The 20772-nt window shown below is 35.5% G+C and overlaps 2 protein-coding genes across 2 annotated transcripts; one reads left to right on the plus strand and one right to left on the minus strand.

The window, feature by feature from the left end:
* The first annotated feature begins 5044 nt into the window (after positions 1 to 5044).
* Positions 5045 to 10318, plus strand: LOC146160465 (uromodulin-like). Its single transcript, XM_083384562.1, has 5 exons — positions 5045 to 5139; positions 5264 to 5397; positions 5503 to 5671; positions 7132 to 7261; positions 10144 to 10318. Exons 1-5 carry the CDS (start codon positions 5083 to 5085, stop codon positions 10239 to 10241), a joined length of 588 nt encoding a protein of 195 aa, XP_083240688.1. The 5' UTR covers positions 5045 to 5082; the 3' UTR covers positions 10242 to 10318.
* Positions 9917 to 11562, minus strand: LOC146160466 (coiled-coil domain-containing protein 12-like). The gene is made up of 2 exons (XM_083384563.1): positions 11281 to 11562; positions 9917 to 10988 (listed from the first exon to the last, which is right to left on the minus strand). The coding sequence occupies exons 1-2, from the start codon at positions 11512 to 11514 to the stop codon at positions 10740 to 10742; spliced, it is 483 nt and encodes a 160-aa protein (XP_083240689.1). The 5' UTR covers positions 11515 to 11562; the 3' UTR covers positions 9917 to 10739.
* Positions 11563 to 20772: the final 9210 nt, after the last annotated feature.

Genomic DNA, 20772 nt, shown 5'->3' on the forward strand with positions numbered 1-20772 from the left:
TATTCGCTTGACACCAAGGCGGGGATTATTTCCACCACGCGCATTAAAAGCCGCATTCTTGATTGGACGCAGGCTCGGGCCGTACGATGTGTGAGGTGCTTAGTCGAGTGACGGCGGGCGATCGATATGGTGAAGCGTCGGGTGCAGAAGGGGAGCGATTCCAGAAAACCGTCCGATGCGTATGTCCGTACGGCCAGGTAGCCGGAACTCACCGCGAAGAGCCTGCATGCGTGCCAGGTAATGTCACGGCATATTGGGCGTTTACAGTTGCCTGGTGGGCGATGTCTAAATGCACCTGAATAGTCAGTTTAACTCGACGCCTGTATAAGATTAACAAAACACTCTAACATTCGTAAGTTTATGTCTAGATTGGATTTGTCAACACCTTTTGTTAACAAAGCAAAGTTGAAATATGTATTCACATGATCAAATTTAAAACATCGATTTCGTTAGATTGAAAAGTGAGTTTTGAATATAAAATTTACATGGTGTAGGTATTACAAAACGTACGATGCGAAGCATATTTTAATTCTGTAAATTGCCAGAACAGCTGACATATAGACCACTCACATTATGACTAACAAATACTTGTACACAATAAAATAAAGCTGGATATTGCCTTGTATTTTACGATATTTTGCCCAGCAGGCTTAAACGGAATTATCTTCCTTGTATGTACTGTTTTAATTCGTTATATAGGTAATAATAATCGTGGGTAAAACAACCTCCAAATGCGTTCAAAACGATCCGTGTACGACATTGATAGTAAATCGATATGTATCGCGTTATTTCAGTTAAAAGCTTGTCACAGCGTGGTTACTCGACTATCTTATCTTCTGCAGAGCATACACATATATAGGCCTATACACAACGTTGGCCGTACGCTGACTTATTACTGTAAGCGTAACAAATTAGAACACTTAAAAGTGTTAGTTTTGGTAAAACTGTATACATACACTTTTACTTTATTGAATTTTGCTTATGAGCGTAATTTATTGGAACGACGTTTCATTTATAAATGGCATTTTATTGGAATGGCGAAGTCTTCAAACTTTGTCGAATAATAAATGTTTTAATGAAATGTCATATATAAGATTACAACGGTATACAGTATGGTTGTCTCTCCACTTGAATATTTCACCATACCTTAGTCGGAAGAACGACGGCCTTGGAATGGTCGAGGTCGTAAGTTCGAATCTCATCGCAAGTGCTTATTTGACAGCCAATGCCTTGCTTGCGAAGCAAATATATAAATTTTAGCATAATGAATGCGGATAAAATGTCAATTGGCTATCCGATGTTTTTTTAAACAATTTTTTGTGTGTTTTTGCAGAGGCTGTGTTTAAACGTCAAAGCTGGTGTGAAATGTTGCCGTGCCTCGAAACTGAAAAGTGTTTGGCTCTAGTGGCACCCAGCGGATGGCAGTGTCAGAATGGAGATTTGGTAAAAAGAACTTTTCTTAGAAAACCCGATAAAAACGCAATTGAAATGCCTCATACAGAAGAAATTTCGAACGATGCTTTATCTGAAAAAAATCTTTAAATGACACTGGTTATAACAATGCAAACGTATGAGACAAGTATATTTGGACCAAGAACAAAAATCAAGTTAAATGTTCTGAAATTCATAATTTAAGCACAGCATAATATAAACGGTGTTTTGTTGTAAGTAAACGAGCCTGTTTGTTAAGTTATACTCCAAAATATCTGAAATATCTAATTCAATTAATATTCCTATCAAACCGTGGCGGAGTTTTAATCAGCAATCCAACGAGGCTTGTACTACACGAGTTGATTCCGCAATTCTAAAGTCGCTGTTTTTTCTGTGTATCATGCTTTAAATGAAATATCAAGTAGAGTGTTTACGTGTCGGATTAAGAACATCGTGTTTACCAACATTCTCCGAACCTGGAAAAAGTACGTAAAATGTTGTGTCTTTCTATAATCAAATTTAATACGTGCGATTATGCTTAACACATCGTCTGCATGAGATATTCTATATGCCCTAACTGGCTAGCAACCATGTCAGTTGCTAAATCAAGTCAACAAACTCTTTGAAATGTATTAAGTAAACTAACGTTGAAAGGTATTTTAATATTACGACACCCGTGTACTTGTTTCTAAGTTTATTGCAAATAAATTATCTTGAATTATACAGTGTTGATTGTGATCACTATGGGTAAATATACGTAAAACTATCATTATTCCATTTTCACATGGCTAACCTTAGATATAATATTCGTGTTGCCAAATAGATGTTTACCTATAAAAGTAGTATAAAAACAAATAAAACTAATTGAATGAGTGACCTCATGTTTGATTGAAGCTCATGCAAAAACAAATTAACTGAAAAATGCTTTTCAAGTGTGGTTATCAATACGACGTGAACTCCGCAACCCCGAACAAAATGTAAGACAAACAACTTATAAAACATAATTTGAAAATGCAATTAGGCGGCTCTTCAATTTACTGCGTTTTTCACAAAGTTTATAAATTGCCTCGCTTGTTTATTGGCGCCTTGTAATAAAAGCATATTTTGTCTCCCAAATACAACAGAAAACCTTGGTTAACACCGCCTATTGTTGTTGAAATAGAATCGCGTCTGTCACAACAAGTTGCCTTATATGACTTGCTTGTTCTCTCTTACACTTTTATACCTATAGGAGTCGCCTGTAACAAGAAAAACAAGTTGACAAAAAGGTCGCCCCATTAACAATATTGGTTCATCGTAAACAAGTGAGTTAAAAAAATTAAATGAACTATGAAACTTGTTGGTGAATTATAAAAGTTGTGTATTTTAACTGGACAGCATATATAGGAGCATAGGTGAATTCGTTTTGCTGTGGAAGAATATACTCAAAGATGATACATCTGTCCAATTCTTCCCAAACCAAGCTAATTGGAATTATACTAATTCTTTTACTTGGTAAATGCAGTGTGTATTATGCAGTGATACAAGGAAGCAGGAACAATAAAAGAGTTGCTGCCGAAACGGCGTTTTGGTAGAATAACTATAGGCGTACTTAAAAATGTGTGGTGAAGTCTAAAAACTTTGTTTGCCTATTATGGCAAGACATCGATCAAATAACCTTAGGGTTCCTGAAAATTTTTTGTGTATCGGTAAGACATTTTGTTATTTTTCCGGTAAGAAAATAATTGTACTTTCACCCCCGGTATTATATTTAAATCAAACAGTAAACCATGTTACCGCGTTACCACGGATAAAGCCAATATGTCGGTGACCAATGCTGTGTTTAAATTATGAATTCCATAACTTTTAATGGCGGAAGATTTATGCTTAGGTTTTGGTCAGAAGAATGAAATCAGAGGAGCAGACGCGGCTAACAAGTCGACAGGGGCTACTATCGGTAATTTATAATATCCTAGATATATTCATTTTCGACGTATATAAAAATAATAAAAAAATAAAAAAAGATAATATAAGCAAAAACAATAAAAAGTAGGGAATTTCAGTAGGATTAATTATTTGTGGCATGTTAAAGCTAACAATATATACAGTATATAGTCTACACCAAATCAATTCAGATGGAATAACTGTGACGTGTACCGCCATGCTGATGACATTAACTATCCCTCGTGCGCACATTGAGGGTCGCGGGGAATCTTTGGCCACTGTCCATCTGCTTGACAATGCCTGCAAGGCAAGGCTAAATAACATTCAGACCCTTTTCGTCTTTACAATTGCCGGTGATCTGAGCAAGAAATGCGGCACTCGCTTAGAGGTGAAAGTGGTTCTATCATTACATTTACCCACTTTGATATTATTAGGGTATTACTCATACTGAATCAACAGCTGCCAACAGTGTTGTAATGACTTGACTTAATTGCATCTAAGTCACGGTTTTTAAGTGATTTGACTTAAATGAATATTATGACCAAAAAGACTTGACTGGACTTAAGTCTTTTGGACAAATGACTTAGATTTTAAATGTTTTAGTTAACATTTTTAATACAAGGATTCTTATCTCAATTTATGAACGTAAGACAATTTGCTCGCTGTGCGTTACGTTTTTGTCTTGGACTGGGACTTGGTATTCTTTGCAAAAGACTTGATTTGGAATTAAGTTACTTTTTTAATGACTCTACTGGGACTTAAGTCGCCTTAAAATGACTTCTTTACAACACTGGCTGCAAATATAAACTATAGCAACGACAGAAACAAACTAAAGCCATCCCAAACAAAAATGTAGTTTTCTTTTTTGGCTACTTAAACATGTGTAACAAAATTAAATGGCCGATAGTTCTATTAAAAATAAATTAACAAAAATGAAAATAATTTACTCAGTAGGACTATGTACAGCTGGTTTCCGTTAGAACTGGCTTAAACCATTGGATGGTTAATCGGTAATAAAATGTTAATTGTTTTAAACAGAGGATGCAGATTTGCCAAATTATAAAACTAAATGAAACACGCAATAGGAATACATTATAATTAGACGTTTTAAAAGGCTACTTAAAATAAGCTTGTTAAATTGTGTTACACTGAAATTGGCTATGTTTTTATTTAGATAAACAGCACCCATTTTGTGTACCACAACGAGGTTCACGCACATCTCCACCCTAGTGGAAAGATCTTAGCCAGTTCTTCATTCTACATACCTTTTGAATGTGTATTTCCTCGAAGCAAGATTATATCGTTAAACTACAGGGTACCGAGTGATGCGTAACTGCTTATTTATATGCAATCCACATATAGAGGACTAAAAGTTCATATCTCAGCAGGAAATTCAATAAACAAGAAAATTTAAACAATTTGTTCCTTTTTCACTTATTTCTATGCTATGATAACCATAATTCCTAAAGTTAATTTAATGCTGTTTGTTTTTAAGTACCGGTACATTTAAGTTTTGCTATGATGTTTATATGATGTCATGTTTTAATATTCAACTTATCATTAAACCCTAATAGGCGTAGAAATAAGTAATGAAAGAGTTTGTATTCATAAAAATGCAACATATTTAAAAATTATCCAACATTGGTGCATTTTATTTGATATAAAAAGTCAGCCGTGGAGTACCATCGGGTTCCTGCTCCAATTGGAGTTGGAAGTTTTTCTGTTGATATGTCCATATACAAGACTAGCAAATTTGTACTTAAAGAAACAAGGTCCTTGTATGAGGTACGTTTCAACCAATATGTCTTATAAAATATATAGGTTGACTGACAAAAATGGCAAGCATATTTGTTTTTCGTAATACCTGCCGTTTTTATATTTTAAATTACCTATTTTTTTAAACATGCAGTCATCTCATCTGTTCAATATTCAACTGAAACTAAAAACACAAGATTCGTCACTAGTATTGGTACTAACAAGATGTTGGGCGACCCCTACTTTGGACAGGAATGACAATGTTCAGTTTAACATCATATTGAACAGGTCAGAAATAATTAATTATATTATTCCGAAATGTTTCTTACGAAAGTTGAAAAATCTAATTACAAGCGTTTATTGTAGTCCAAATAAGCACCTATTTTAACCAAGATGTCCAGCTCCAGAGATCTTACTATCCGAAAAACTGGCTATCCTGCAAAATGGAGATGGGCCAGTAGCGAGATTCCAAGTTCGAGCATTCAAATTCCTGAGCGTTACGACCGTTTACCTTCACTGCCAAATGGAACTCTGCCAAACAACTTCCGAATCTTGTTCGCCTGTGAGCAGTTACTATATAGTAAAGGATTTGACCAAATAGTATTAAGATGGCTAACAATGTTTGAAATTTGTTTAACATGATCTCAATAGTCTTTTGTACAATCACATACCAGTTTGGTCAAACAGAATAACATGTCCTAAAATCACCAACTTATTTTACAGAATTCAAAAAAAATAAAACGGGCATAAACATTAGAAAAGCTCTAAAAACACGGATGATCTATGTGTTTTAAATTTGTATTTGTTCTCAGTTTGGTAAAATGGTATACTAAGTTAGTTTACTTTGATATGCTATCTCTGTTGAACGCTGAAAAGTAGAATTAGCCTAAGTCTATATTCTGTGTAATGTTCACACCTGCGATTTTCTTGACGCAATTCGTATGTACACTTGTAGTAGTTAATTGTGGCGTTGTGGTATATGTTATTTTAGTAGCTGTGATTTCTTTTCGAACTTGCCGTGTGAGGCGGCCAGAACATCATACCTCGTGTAAATTAATCTGATTATGTTTAATGCAGTGATTCTCAACCGGGGTGCCACAGCACATTGGGGGTGCAATTTTCAATGCCCAAGGGTGCCGATAGGTATTTGAGAATCTCTAGGAATCTGGTTTCTACTTAACTGCTGATTTACCTAAACGAAAAAATCTTGTAGGGTTGCCGCAATATGTTTATTATTTCTGAGGAGTGCCACAAGCCATAAAAGGTTGTGAACCACTGGTTTAATGTAACGAACAGATCGCAGAAATACGTGCGCCTTTTACTAAAACAAGTTTAAAGTGTGGTTGACTGCACAATGCAGCAAAATAGGCCGAGCGCATAACATGTTTAGTCATAAAAGCGAAAGCGCGGCTCTCACGATTGATACAATTTGGGTCATATAGGTTTAAAATTTATACGAGAGACATAGGCTTACCAGGTGGTTTGCAGGGGTCCAGATTCGTTTATAAAAATATTAAGTCAAGTCCCGATCTAAGTCATCAGTTGCCCAAACTCGAAGTCAAATTTATATAACAATAAAACATTAAACCAATAAAATAGGTTAACTCGTTCGATTATGGACCGAAGTCATTTGACTCAATGACTTAAGTTAAAGTCAAGTCGTTTGACTGGAATAACCAAGTCAAGTTAAGTTATTTTGTATCGCAAGTATCGCCTTTTCGAAAACGTTATCGCAGTAAACGCTATGTGGGAATGGAAACTGCATTGTGACGTCCTGTTTAGATATTACTTTGTGACGTTATCTTTGAACAATTCCCATGACTCCCACACCTCCCCAAATAAAGTTCCTCAAAAGAGAAATATCTGAATTTATAGAGAGGTGATATCTAAAAATACGATTGTTTTGTTCATATCCCAGAACATGTTTTTTGATACGTGACATAGTTTTGCTGTTCACAGTTTTTCGTATATAGTTGTTATTTGCATTATAATGATTATAGTATAATAAAACTTTTTTAACAGAATTGTCAAAACGCAACAAAAAGTGGTACAAGAGGCAGAAAACGGCGTTTTAAAGAAATGACAGTTCTTGACAAAGTAATCGGTCCTCTTCATCGCAAGCAATCTATACCAGCCTCAATCCAGAAAACAGGTCAATGTAAGGGTATAATCTCACATAAGGTTAAACTGTAGCTTGATAATGAATTCAAGGCCAAAATTATTAAGACGTTTCGATACATAGTGTAGTGTACCCTAGGTTAAACTGTCCTACTTAAATGAAAATTGCAAAGCTTTCCGGTTGGGATGTTTAAAGTTGCATCCCAAGGTTTTCTATAATAAAAGTTTCGAATGTAGAATAACGAATCCAGAATATCCAAACCTAGTGGTAGATTTTTAATTGATTACCTCTGTTTTTTGGGTGGTTTAATCCTAATAGGCTATTCCCTTTAGTGACAAAACAGCAATTAATCGAGATACATAACTACATTAAAAAACAGAACACAATTTTAATGTTCTATAGATGCTGATTTACATCATTACTTTGCCAAATTAACGTTTTGCTAACTAAAACCGCAGATAAGATAAATATTTATTCTTTATAGTTTAACATTTATAACGCCTATTTGCACTAAGCGCGGTTTATATTTAGTCTACGTGAAAACACTGCCTGTATAATGTAGACCAGGCATTGCTGCGGAGTCGGATTCGACGGAGTCAATTGGTTTTTCTGGAATCCCGAGTCTAAAAAAATAACGAACTAAAATAACGTGGATATTCAGCAATCCATTTATAGGGGTGACGTATAATTCATTCACTAACAATAGGCTACATGGTTGGAAAATATTCCACCATATGCTATTCCACCTATTACAATTTTCCAGTTGAATATCCAGTTGAAGTTTAAAAATTTGGTACTGCGCATGCGCATGACGGACTCGGGTAATTTTACGTGGTCATACCCGATTCCCGAGTCCAACCACTGCAAAACAAACCGACGCATCGAGTCCCGAGTCCGACTGCGCAGCACTGTTGCTGCATATCCACCTTAAGCAAGTTACGTAAATGGGTAAAATACAGCCTGTAGAGTCGGACTTGGGTGTCCGGACCTCGGTTTTAGTTAGTGACATTATCGTTTTTTGTTCGTTTTTTTCAGGGTTTTACTCACCGTCCTAAGCAGCAATGTTTTCAATGTAATTGGGTCACGCGTCTTAAGCTAATGCGAAACCAAAATCAAAATCAAACGCAAACGCTGTTTTTCGTCTTTTGTTTGGTCAACCGTAAACGCAGGATATTGCTTCTCTTACGCCTTTCGTTATTCGTTCAGGTTGGCTGATTAGCAGGTGTGCTCGACAATTGACAACGCAAAGTCAAGCCTTATTACTTTTGTATCGTTAAAAACGTCGAGTTAGGCGCAACTAATGTCACTCGCTGTTCGCGCTAATATCTGATGTTGGTGTAACAACGGCATTTTTTAACTGAAGCAGATTCTCTTAAGATGTGGTTAACTGTGACTTTCAAATAGGCCTTTTTTATGTAATGATTGTTATCGCCAAATTATTCTCTATAAGCATATCCTAAGACCAGTGTGTAATTGACACAACTTATTTCCTCTTAACCGCAGCTTGCTGATTCAGCACATTGCTCGGCGCAGAAGTTGCCATAATGGGTGGCAAAATAACACCAGGGGAAAACCATCTTCGTTTAGTATTGCAGGTGTCGAAAACGTGCTTGTAATTTAGTTTAGGAAAATGCGCTGGTAATAGTCTGAACATGATTCTACCGAAATCAATCACACATACTTTCCGTCTTGGTTTAGTTTTTCGCCTGAAGTTAACGATTGCACACTAAGCCGTTTAGACCCACGTATTCGCTTTTGCGTCGCTTTGCGTCGCTTTGCGTCGTAAAAGTACGCTTTACTGGATGTTAATTGGTTGTGTCTGATTATTTTTTTTGACGTCATTACAAATCACTATTTATGACGTCATGCCCGTCACTAATTTACGACGTCATTATTCAATAACCATAGATGGAAAATAGGGAAATTCCCTAAGTAAAAAATTCGGGACTCGCTTTTTTGTTCCTGGATACGCCCCTGTAGTGAGCTATTTGAAACTGACCTTTAATTTATTTTTTTTATTAAAATTTAGTTTTGAGTTACATTCAGCAACATTTTAATTGTATTAGATATCTTCATTAAAGCAATATACGCGGGACAAAATTTACTACGAAGGCTCATTTTTGGTTTTGTAAAAGTTGTTTTGCTTTAGATTTAGATAGTTGTGAGATTTGCCCAAAAACATGATTTGTGTTCCACCGGTTGTTAGTAAAACATCACAAACAAGTGACTGGTGACACTCAGCACTTATCCAGCAATGTGTTGTCTAAATTAAGGTATTCAATTGTGCACAATTTTGTAAAAAAAATCAAATTCTGAATTTTGCAGGTCTAAATTTCTGTTGTTTTTTCAGGTAAAAAATTATTTATTTACCAAGTTATTACTAAAAAAACATTAGTTGTCCTTACTTTAAGTATAAACCACACGTATTTAAATTAGGGAGTCGAACTTTACCCAAACTTTATGTCTGGGTTTTGGACCAATTTTTTGCAACTAAGCCTTAACCGAACCCAAACTTGACAAATATTTTATGAGAATCTGTACCTTTACCAATCCCAAACCTTTAAAAAGTAGTTTACTTCATCATACAACTTATATTTTGCTGAGTCAATTTCACCTATTTTTAAACTTCATAAAAAAAATAATATTCATTAAATAAAACGTTGTTTTTTTATTTTTCAGACATTTCAATAATGAGCTGCTATTTTATTACGCCATAAAACATTATTTTAATGGGAGTTATGATTCAATAATTATTTTCTAGAGTTATCAAACCACACTTTTAGATTTAACGCAATTTGTAAGCGAAAACTCAAATCTTAACAGGATAAGTCAAATGCTTCGACAGCCTGGTTTTAATGTTTATAATAATTACCACCATTCACAATAAATTGAACTACATTTAATTCTATTTAAAGGTCTGCTGGTTGCTGTATGTTTTGCTACACTTCTTGGTATCGTGGTGAAGTTGAAACTACATCAATTAATAAAAAGGATGAAAATATTCACAAAATAATTATGTTAGTATTGTACTACACATTTAGCAGAAAAAAGTGTGTTTGTGAATACTTGAGTTCTGTAAATCTGTAATTTTGTGCGCAAATAAATGTTCATATATTAAATCTTGAATATAATTTTTAAGATTAAGTCGCAGAAAGATAATGGAATTATAAGTCAGCATTTTCTGCTAAGCAACCACTGCAAAAACATTGGAATAGTGTTAATATTTGCCTTAAATTTATTGTATATGGGGACAAACAAACAATTGCCTACAAATATTATGTAGTAGTTTGCAGATTGCTTGACAACTATGGCAGTGCAATTTTGTATCACATCCTGGGGCATGCAGAAACTGAATTTACTCAGTACCACAAAAAAAGGTTTACAAATGCATTTCAGTTGATAAGAAAGCAATAGTAGAATTTTCAGAATATAAGTTCACGCATCATGTTCAATATCATGATACGCCCCAGTTAATGAAGTGTGTAATTAGTAATTACCACTGACAGGTAAGCTATTCTGAAACATAACCTTCGTTTGGTTCATCTGGCACCTCAGAAAAATGAGATGGATCAGACTTTGTTGACTCCTTTAAACGTTCCCTTATTAAATCAGCAATTGCACGCTGGGTCCTTCTTTCTAATTTGTCCAGTTTTGACTTGATGTCTCGCTTTAAATCCCAATCAAGTTTGCGTGGTGCTAAATTTAAAAGGTCCACCTCCTCATTTACAGTTGGAATTGAGGTTTGACTCTCCAGTTGGTCCTAATAAAAAAACAAAATAAACTTGTCACTAAAACATTAGAAGACACAAAATGTCTCTAAATCTTTAAAATGAAACTTTGTTACCTGAAAATATAACAGACTGTAGCCCAATATAGTTTTCATTTTAATTTTGGCTATGGTGACTGCTTGTAACAACCCACATTTTTTTTTAAACTAACATTTATATAATTCTCTGTTGTTACAGAATTGAGCTATATTTTAAGGTAGTTTTAAAAAAGTTTAGAGACTGTTTCAGCCAAAAAACTTATTTAGACATATACAAAAATTAAACCTTAATTATTTCCTCAACATTTCCAGGCTCAGCCTTGTCTACTTTTACTTCTTTCAAGTCTTCTGATGAGGGTTGGTAGTTTCTTAGTTTTAGTTCTGGCAAGGGCAAAGATTCTTTTGCTCCCTGTTGTGAATCAGGATTGTTTTTTTCCTCTCTCTGCTTTCGTAGTGCCTTTAATTTTTCTCTCCTTTTCTTTGCTTCATTCTCTAGTTTTCCAACTTTATCATCACTCATAGTTATATTAGCTTAAAATAGTTTAGGTAAGCTTTAGTAGTAAACAGATTAACTTTCATTTCAAAATAAGAAGATATTATTTGCCAGGCAACCGGTATCAAACTTTCAAAATTTAGCGGTTCACGCAGTCTATTTTCTATGGCGCTGGTTTAGAATCACACTACAGCTTTGAAACAATTATGAAAGACCAAAGGGAAGTACGCAGTTCAAAATTCTTGACGTAATATCTCCGGAAGTAACAAGATATTGATCAGAAAAAAAAATTTAACCTAAACTAGCCAGCAATCAGACTTATTTAAAAAAATATTAATATTCAGTCATATTCGGCTTTAAAATTACAATGTGCCCTAAGTGACTTTCATAGGGTGACAGCTACGAGTCTACTCTTTAAAATAATATATGACTCAATTTTTACATTTTGCTTAATCTATACCCAAACCCAAACGTTAACACGCGCCCTAACATAAATAATGTTCGTTGGGAACATTTAACGTGCAAAGAGCAGTTCCTACTAAATATTTAGGTAAACCCCCGAGTTACATAAAGTGGTTACCTGCGCGCATAGAATGGTAACGTCATATATTTTAGGCCTTTAGGGCATAAAAATATTGGCTCCAGGTATTTGAGACAAAAAATCAAATTCTGTTTATTGGTGACACTCTTGATATAACTAATAAAAATCAAATGAAGTTTTTCTACATGTTTGTTCCGTTTGCATACCACTTAGGTAAACCACTAGGAGGGACTAGGCAAAGAGTGAAATAAAAACTCTTTGGACTAGGTAAACAAAAATTCTAGTCGGGTCCTGCAATCTATTTATTATATTTGGGGGGTCCCGCAAGTTAAAAAAGTTGGGAACCACTGCTGTAAAATAACACAAATGTTGTTCGGTATTTTCAAAATCTATAAACTCTAGTTTATAAAAACCTTCCAATTACCGGTAGTGAATGCGCACTATTATCCGCGGATCTGCCAATTACATCACAATTTATTGCTTAAGGAATGGATAGTAGCCTACTTCTAACTAGATTAGCCTACTGGTCCTACCTAGATTGTTTTTATAACCTTGTAAAAGAACTCGGTATGAAAATTTTGTGTCTGAATAAATAAAAAAAAATTTATTTAAATAAAAAAAACTTAGCACTCTAACCAAAAATAAGTACGTTTCTAACAAATAATAAAATTACTATATTTTGTAAGACACTCTTATGAAAAGCACAAATTTTAGAAATGAACACGGAATATCCAACCCTGCCTATACACGTGGATTATTTTTAAAGAACAATTAAAACGCCCATTAAACATAAATATTCATTCCATATGACATTATGCATAGTGGTGCTATACATTAACGACCCATTGCAAATCTCAAATGGCAACAGCAAGTGTATTCAGTGAAGCTAATACGTAGCCTATTACACAAAAGTGATTTATAAAATTGATCAAGCACGTCTCTTATGATGAATGCAATTGATGACTTTGACATAAGTCGTCCATTCGTTGCGTAATGCAAGACAATACAGGACGAAAACCATCCCAACAGGTTTCAAAGAAGTTCGACATTTAGATTGATAATCGTCAATCATGAAATGCCGCTTCGCACAACTGTGTTGTGCAAAAAGAGTTTACCAACAGCTAATTCAGAAATGGTTGAGTATTTGCCAAAAATCACACAAAAATGTTTTATTTTTTCTCAGAAGAGATACAGGCCTATTCAAATCGTTTCCCTAAAATTTACAGACCTTATACAGTAGCATAACTCAACAACCCAAGAATACATCGCGAAAATCTTTGTAAGTCCAGACTTCTGTTCACTTTAGAACATGACAAATTCTTTCAATTGCAATAGCCTTTTTATACTATAGTCCAAGGGGAGAATTTTTTCCCACAACGGGAGAATTGGGCAGAATTTTTTACAAGAGGGGAATTTTTATTTTTTTATTAATTAAGTCATGATGTTTGAGTGAAACGTAGAGATTGTCACTGTATGTAATAATTGCGAAAAGACAGTTGTGCCGACAAAATTGGTTTTCAATGCAATAAAATGTTCGGTCAGCGACCTCCATGCATTCTATTACACGTCATTTCGCTCGACTAACTTTTATACAATTTATAGGGATGCGCTTTACGCAGGGCATATAACAAATTCTCACGAAAAACTTTCTCAAACAAGATTTTTTTATTTTCTGATAACGCAAACTTGAAAAAAAAACTCTCCAAACAGTAGAAATGAAAAAGCTTCCTGAAAAACCTTTTTCTGTGACAACAGGCTATAGCGCCATACGGAATAAAACCGTTTCAGAAAAAGCCATACAGCTAGGGGATTTTGATAAATCTAAGTAGGAAGGTCGGATTCGTAAGAAAAAAGTATCGCGAACTAATTCGATACCAAATTACGTCACTATTATACTTAAACAAGCAAAATATATGAAATTCAAACGTTTAATAGTTATCATTTGTTGGTTATTGGCCAAATATTGCTTTAGTGTTAAGAAGTTAAGTTACTTTTTGTTAACCTAATTTGTAAAATTTGCTGCATTTGCTGAGTAGGGCGAGTACCGATATTGTCATTGGCATCGGGTATCGCCTTCGATCCGATATTATCAGACATCCCGGAATCTAACTATATCGGGCAACGTGCACGCATTATATTTTATCTAACGCTTATCGTTGACATTGGAATGGGAACTGTTGACAAATTAGCACAGTCCGTATGTACTTTGGTGTAAATTATCAGAAAAGCCTTATTAAAAAAGGACCATGTCTAAATCGTATCCGAAGCAAACTAATACCTCGTTTGATATACTTTTTGAAGGAACATACAAGGCCCTCTTACAACGCCACATTGCGCTTTGTGTAATTTATGTTCTTTAACTATAGCCTACATATGCAAAAATTATACTCCCTAAAATGTCATCGAGCAAAGTTTGTTACTGACACTATACACACTGTCCAGTGTTGTCCCTTGGTCATTTTCTGGGGCCGAACCCGAGATTGGGGAACCAGGCAATGCTCACTAACCTCTGTTTATATTGATATAGAAACACTTACTATGAATGTAAACTGTAAGCAAGTGGGCTTTTTTAGCTATGAAACATATTATTCGGAAAGGGGCGCGAGTTTTGATAAATTGCGTAAAGGGGCGCAGCTCCAAAAGATTAAGAACCTCTGCTGTAAACAAATAACCGTAATTCTCGGGTGGGCGTTTACCTGCATATTTGCGCACGGGTTTGCTAGAGAACAACCGATGCTTTTATGATTAATTGTTTTATGACGTCATGTGTGACCTAACATTGTGAAGTCATCACTTTCATGGCCCTTCCCAAGTATAAATCCTGGATCCTCCCTGGTTATTGGCATATATGCTGTATAGTAGGAAGAAGGGGGACTAAACGTAAACTTGGAGTTCAACGAAAGCTTGCAGAATAACTTAGGTTAGAAAAGGTTAAGAACCACTGTTGTACAACATAAAATATTCGGCGAAAACCCTTGTCGTGAAGTCATAAGTACTTGAACACTATGAATGGCACAGTACCACAGAATAATAGGCCAGTTTTCCAGGTTGAAGGAGTAGTAACCTATAACGATGACGAAACCGGTATAGTAATCGATTTACTACACTATACAAATTATTGTGGTATGAAGTAAGGACACATAATGATTTCAACAGGTTGCATAGCCCTGTGTTTGGGGGTAACTCCTTCATTAAAAAAATCAAAGTAATTTTACATTCTAAGGTAAAAGAATTTCAACCCAAAGTGCTTTCTGTGAGTTCCCCTTAACTCATACAATTTTGCGTTTTATACAATTGGTATTGACTTTAAACAGTTACAAATTGAGTACTGTACGTAAACAGGGGTCTCTCAAATTTATCGTTTCTCGAGTGATAAAGATAACTGTTTTTAAACAGTTTATAAAATACTCATCCCCATGTTCTGTGTATGAATTATAAATTTTACTTTATATGAAAGAGTTTAAAGTTGATACGCCTTGACGACGCCATACCTTAAAGTTAGACTTATCGATTTGACCTAATAGAATTTTTTATTACCTTGATATATTCTCTAACAGAAGACTGCAAACTTTTCTTAGTCGCAGGCCAAAGCCAAACCCAAAAAGGTTTTGGCGGAACACAGACCTTTTGGTGTTGTCAAAGCATGTGGCTTTTTGTCTAGACGTTATCCATGATCACAATTAAAATCTGTAGGCCTAATAAAAATCCCCTGAGCCAAGCTTATTTGTAGAATTAAGCCAATATTATTAAAATGTATTTTTATTTATTCCCGGGGACCAGGAATTTAAATTAAAACAAAACACAGGCGTCTACATCTAACGATTGTTTAACTTAACAAGAAACCACATTATTTAAAAACACCGTTTGTCTAAAAAAAACAAATAAAGTTGAACTAATTCCTTCGAAGTACCACCTTCGTAAATAATGAAAATATGGATCTTTAAATGTTACTTCTGTGGACTTTGCTACCAGGGGCACTCACCTCCAATAAACATCAAAACAAGTAAAGAGAAAAGTGGAAGCAAAGATGGTAGATTTACATAACAACATCATTTTTTGTGGCACACCGTTTATCAGCAAACATACTCATAAAATGGCAGGTAGAACAGTATATAATTAAATGAGTTAATTAGTTTTTTATACTCTTGTTTAGGATAAAGTTCATTTGGTTAGACTAATATTGTATCATATATTTTTGTATGGTGAAAGTTTTAGTATACAATTTCGATGAAAACACTTAAAATAGGCGTTTGGCATTACCTTTCTCTAAATGGAAGTAAGTGTATATCGTAACGCCTATACTTAAAAAGTTACTTTTCAACTCAGGTAAGTTCAAATATTGTTAGAAGGATCGTTGTGCCCTTAGTCAATCCACAAGACAAAAAAGGACGTTGTCCACAAATTTAGCATACCATTCAAAATATTATTACGACGGCACGGCATGCAAGGATTTCTCCTAAACATCCTAAGTGTTGGAATCCGTTTTGTTTGGGGCACGCATGATTTGTTTTAGGCAATGAAGGTCAAGGTATGACCACACTAACTATAAGTGTAACAGACGTACGCAGCAGTGAATACATTTAAACACAACCTGCGATTTAAGCCTGAAAACCCTTTCCTTGTTGCGTGCCGTCAGGTCTGCTGATCGTCCCTCTTAGCGTGCGAGTCGAGATCTATTTCTAAATCAGGATGCTTAGACCAGTCATTACGCACCAACCAATTCAAAAGCCGTCATCACAGCGCCCCAAATCTGTGCACTATTATGCTTTACACTATAGCATTTAGCAAGTGTCACGCACGTCCATTTCCGTAAGCTCGGATTACGGTTGTATTGAACATTTCTACGGCAAAAAGTTCGCAACGTATAAACTTTCATAAGGTTAACTTAATATTTTACGCATTAATTTATCGTTGGTGCGCTTTATACAATATAACCCAGTGTTTCTCAACCTATGAGTCGCGCCCAAAAATTGGGTCGTCAATGGATTTGGTTGGGTCGCCAACTGCAGTATAGTTGTATTCGGTTAGATTTATGGAGATTGCTTCTGAGTATTTGTTCAATATTTAAGACCATTGCAGAAGCAGTACAAAAACGCGGCGTATATTAAGTGCATTTGCACTGATTGATTCTATTTTGTCACGTTTTTGTTTACCTACAAAATGTTCAGTGAAAACAATAGGTTTCATTTAGTTTGCGGGTCGCCACGAAAATAGGTTGAGAAAAACTGATATAACCGATCATATATTGCGGACCCTAATTACTGTAATTACATATATTGGTCATAATGTATAATATGCTTTCTTTAAATTGCTCTACAGGCAAAAAAAATACATTCACAGGCAGGGGCGGATCTAGGGGGGCGGCGATATGGCCATGCCCCCCCTCCCCCCCCAAACTAAAAAATATGTACATTTTTTTACTTAATAGGCAGCTTTTTTTCGCGGTTCCCTAGGTAGTATGGCCTATTTTCGCCAAAATAAGGCATATTTTTAAGCTTTGTAGTGGTGTACGAGCTTATGGCGCCATATAATGAATATTTCAAAAAAATGGTAAAATTCGTTTCGCGCACTCGCGCAAAGCGGCGTTTTTCAGATTTGCAGAGACGGCTTAAGTGACCGTACGGTACGCTGACCTCGACTATATAATAACCAACTTATATCCAAGTACTAAAAGCTTTTTTGTTGTTAATGCAAATCTGTATCAGAACCAGCCTGCACGAGTCCATTTTAAATACTTTTTGACTATTTTAAGTGTGTAAATGCAAAAAATTTTCGCGCTTCGCGCTAATCATCTTTTTACATCCAGTGTGTTACATCACATTTTGATGCTCTTTTTGAACTAGATCAGCGCTTCTTTACTGTTGCGCCGTGGAAAGCTGCCAAGTGCGTCGCGGACAAACGAAAAACGTATTCAAACATAATCGACAAACATTTTTTTTAAATGTAACAAAAACAAGAAAAAAAAAGAAATACCGGTATACCAAAAAAATCGCGCTCGCTTCGCTAGCCAGGTGTGCCCCAATTGGTTAACAAACACTAAAATAGATTAACTATAAAATTTATCGCGTTTTCTCAATATAGTTTTATTACACTTTTCAATATTAGTAGGGGGATGGCGACGTGTGGACTCGAATTTTAAACCAAGTATACGCTTTTTTAGCGAATTTGCGCCAAGACTTTACTGCCTCCTTAAAAGTAATTATAAACACGTTTTTAAAGTGCAAAAAAATCCGAGGCCCACCTGATTCACATTTGTTATAAAGTTGTAATAACACAAAATATCATTTAACATATGTTGTGCGGCCCGCAGAGACCTTTCTGAGTTTGGTTTTAGCCCGCGACTACTACACGTTGCCGACCCTTGTGTAAGGATTTGAATAACCTATCCAATGTTAGGATTAACTCTGCATAGAGTTTTGCTCATTTCAGCAACCTTATATGGCAAAAACCAGATACAGTAACATAAAAATTGAGAGAAGTGTTATAAAAGAACCACAGCTGACCGCAGCAGACAACGCTATGGTTTTATTGCGACGTGGCCTCGGCGCTTTTTCGGTGACATGTGCGGTTGCTCTCGCCTTTTCGGGAAAAAGCAAGATGTTTAGACAATAGACATGGTAGCGTCTTTCAGCGATATTCTTCATACCGGGTCAAACTAGGAAACCGGCCCACTGTAAAGGCTAACCTTATGACTTTTTCGTGCTTTCAAAAGGTCTGTTTTTCGCGTTATTTTGCAGGAGTTAGTTTATTCAACCAGCCGATGTTATTTTTACCTGAATTATGACGTCACGCAATGGTATACTTTTGTGACGTCATATCTGAAAAAATTGTGACGTCATATCTGAAAAAATTTCATAGCCCTCCCCAAACTGAAATCCTAGATCCGCGCCTGTTCACAGGCAAAAAAGTCCACAGGCAAAAAAGATATATTTTTTATATGTTGTTATATTGTAAAATAATCTCTCGAGTGGCTCAAAGTTGAAAAACAAGCCAACAGTTTTTTAGCCATGGAGAAAACACCAAAAATTAAACGATGATAACTTCTTTTAGCAATTTTCGTTGTGGTTTTCGGGTAAACAACAAACACAAAAAAAGATGAATTATTTCGACTGTTTGCATAAAGCGCACCAGCATGCAGCAATTTGCAAAAATAAAATTTGGCCAACATCTCAAGTTGACCTTTTACCATTCCCATGCTGGCAAGTTTACACTTAAGTGCCGTACGCAGATTACGAGGCAAAATCACCAACTAGCGAGTGGCAATCTCAAATTAACTACAATTTTTGCATTCCAACAAACCAGTTTAAACATAGTAATTAGGAACACGTTAAATACTGCATTAGGTCATGTCAAAGCAACCTTTCCGACTTAATTGTGGTGTATTTGTCGGACAGGTGTTATTGTTAACGAAACTGGGAAGCGAAAATAGAGCTCTTTGTTACCAATTAAGTATACTTTCGTCGTTCAGTCTTCCTTCGCTACATAGGTGACATTTGCTTCTTGTTTTTGCCTTACTATTGGCTAAGGAAAATACAACGTATGGTTTACAAAGAAACCGAACTTTCCATTTGTAACCCGCTGCGAAAATCACGCAATTTATTGATTTTGATATATTTGTTGATATGATTATTTTAGGGGAACAAAAGTGGACCCCATTTAGTGGTGGTTAACCCCTGGGTCGACACCCAAGAATGGGTCGTGGTTCTTTTAAACATGGGTGTTTCCAACTGGGTCTTAAATACGTCACTAAAAGAGGACATTTCTATGTTTGTTTAATTCCTTAGGATAAGCTTAAAGGCGTTAAAAATATACACCCATAATTCAAGTGTGTGGTATTAAATCTTATTTAGGGATATAGAAAGGAGAATAACGGATCCGAAGGATTCGAATCTCAAGGTATTCGAATTTAAATCCGCCTTCTGTTGCTGTATATCGCACAATACAAGTGCCAATTCCCAATATTGTTGCCTAATTTTCTGACTCCGATACTTTTACACCATAACTGTGACACAAACGGTTGCCAAGTTAAACAACAGGGACGTTAGGTTTCCTATTCAGAATACACTTGCAAATTAACGAGTTATTGTCGCTTGTGTGTTGAGAGGAAGTGTCCTATATAAGCGGCTTTCCTGTCAACTTGGTTTGCTATGCGAAGGTGGTCGACTGCGACCGGTGTTACATTTCCAGTCGTTTTATGTGATTGGAAAAAAATTCCGACATTTTCCAATACTGAAACAATTTTAACATCAGTATAGGTTTTCTGTGGTAATTTAAACAGAAGAAATTGCAGTATTTGCTTTCTTTGCTTTAACACACAACTTTGTAACATTATTCTATTTAAATAGGCTACAGCAAGGTAATACAACAACGCGTGCAAGGTAATACAACCTCGCTAAAATATGGATATAAGGTTGTATACATATATTTAAAATAAAGAAAAGAAAAGTGCCAATTATACAAAAAGGGTTTACGGGGATATTTGCAGCCTAAAATGTATTACATTATCCTATTTGGCACTATTTGTGCCTTTGGATATTCACACCACGATACCTGAAAGAACAAAAAGACAACTATTAAGCACTTAAGTAACAACCGGTTTGTGCGAATAACTGCTTAAGCAGGGCAAAGCCGTGCCTGCTCGAGTGCCTACAAACCTGCGTTTCCCGCTTCATAATAAAGGGTTAGGACAACGGCTAACAGGATTCTTCGATTAATTGCTTCCAGAAACAAAAAATCCTTTCACG

Source organism: Ascidiella aspersa, chromosome 3, assembly GCF_963924565.1.
Source record: "Ascidiella aspersa chromosome 3, kaAscAspe10.2, whole genome shotgun sequence".
NCBI classification, from domain to species: domain Eukaryota; kingdom Metazoa; phylum Chordata; class Ascidiacea; order Phlebobranchia; family Ascidiidae; genus Ascidiella; species Ascidiella aspersa.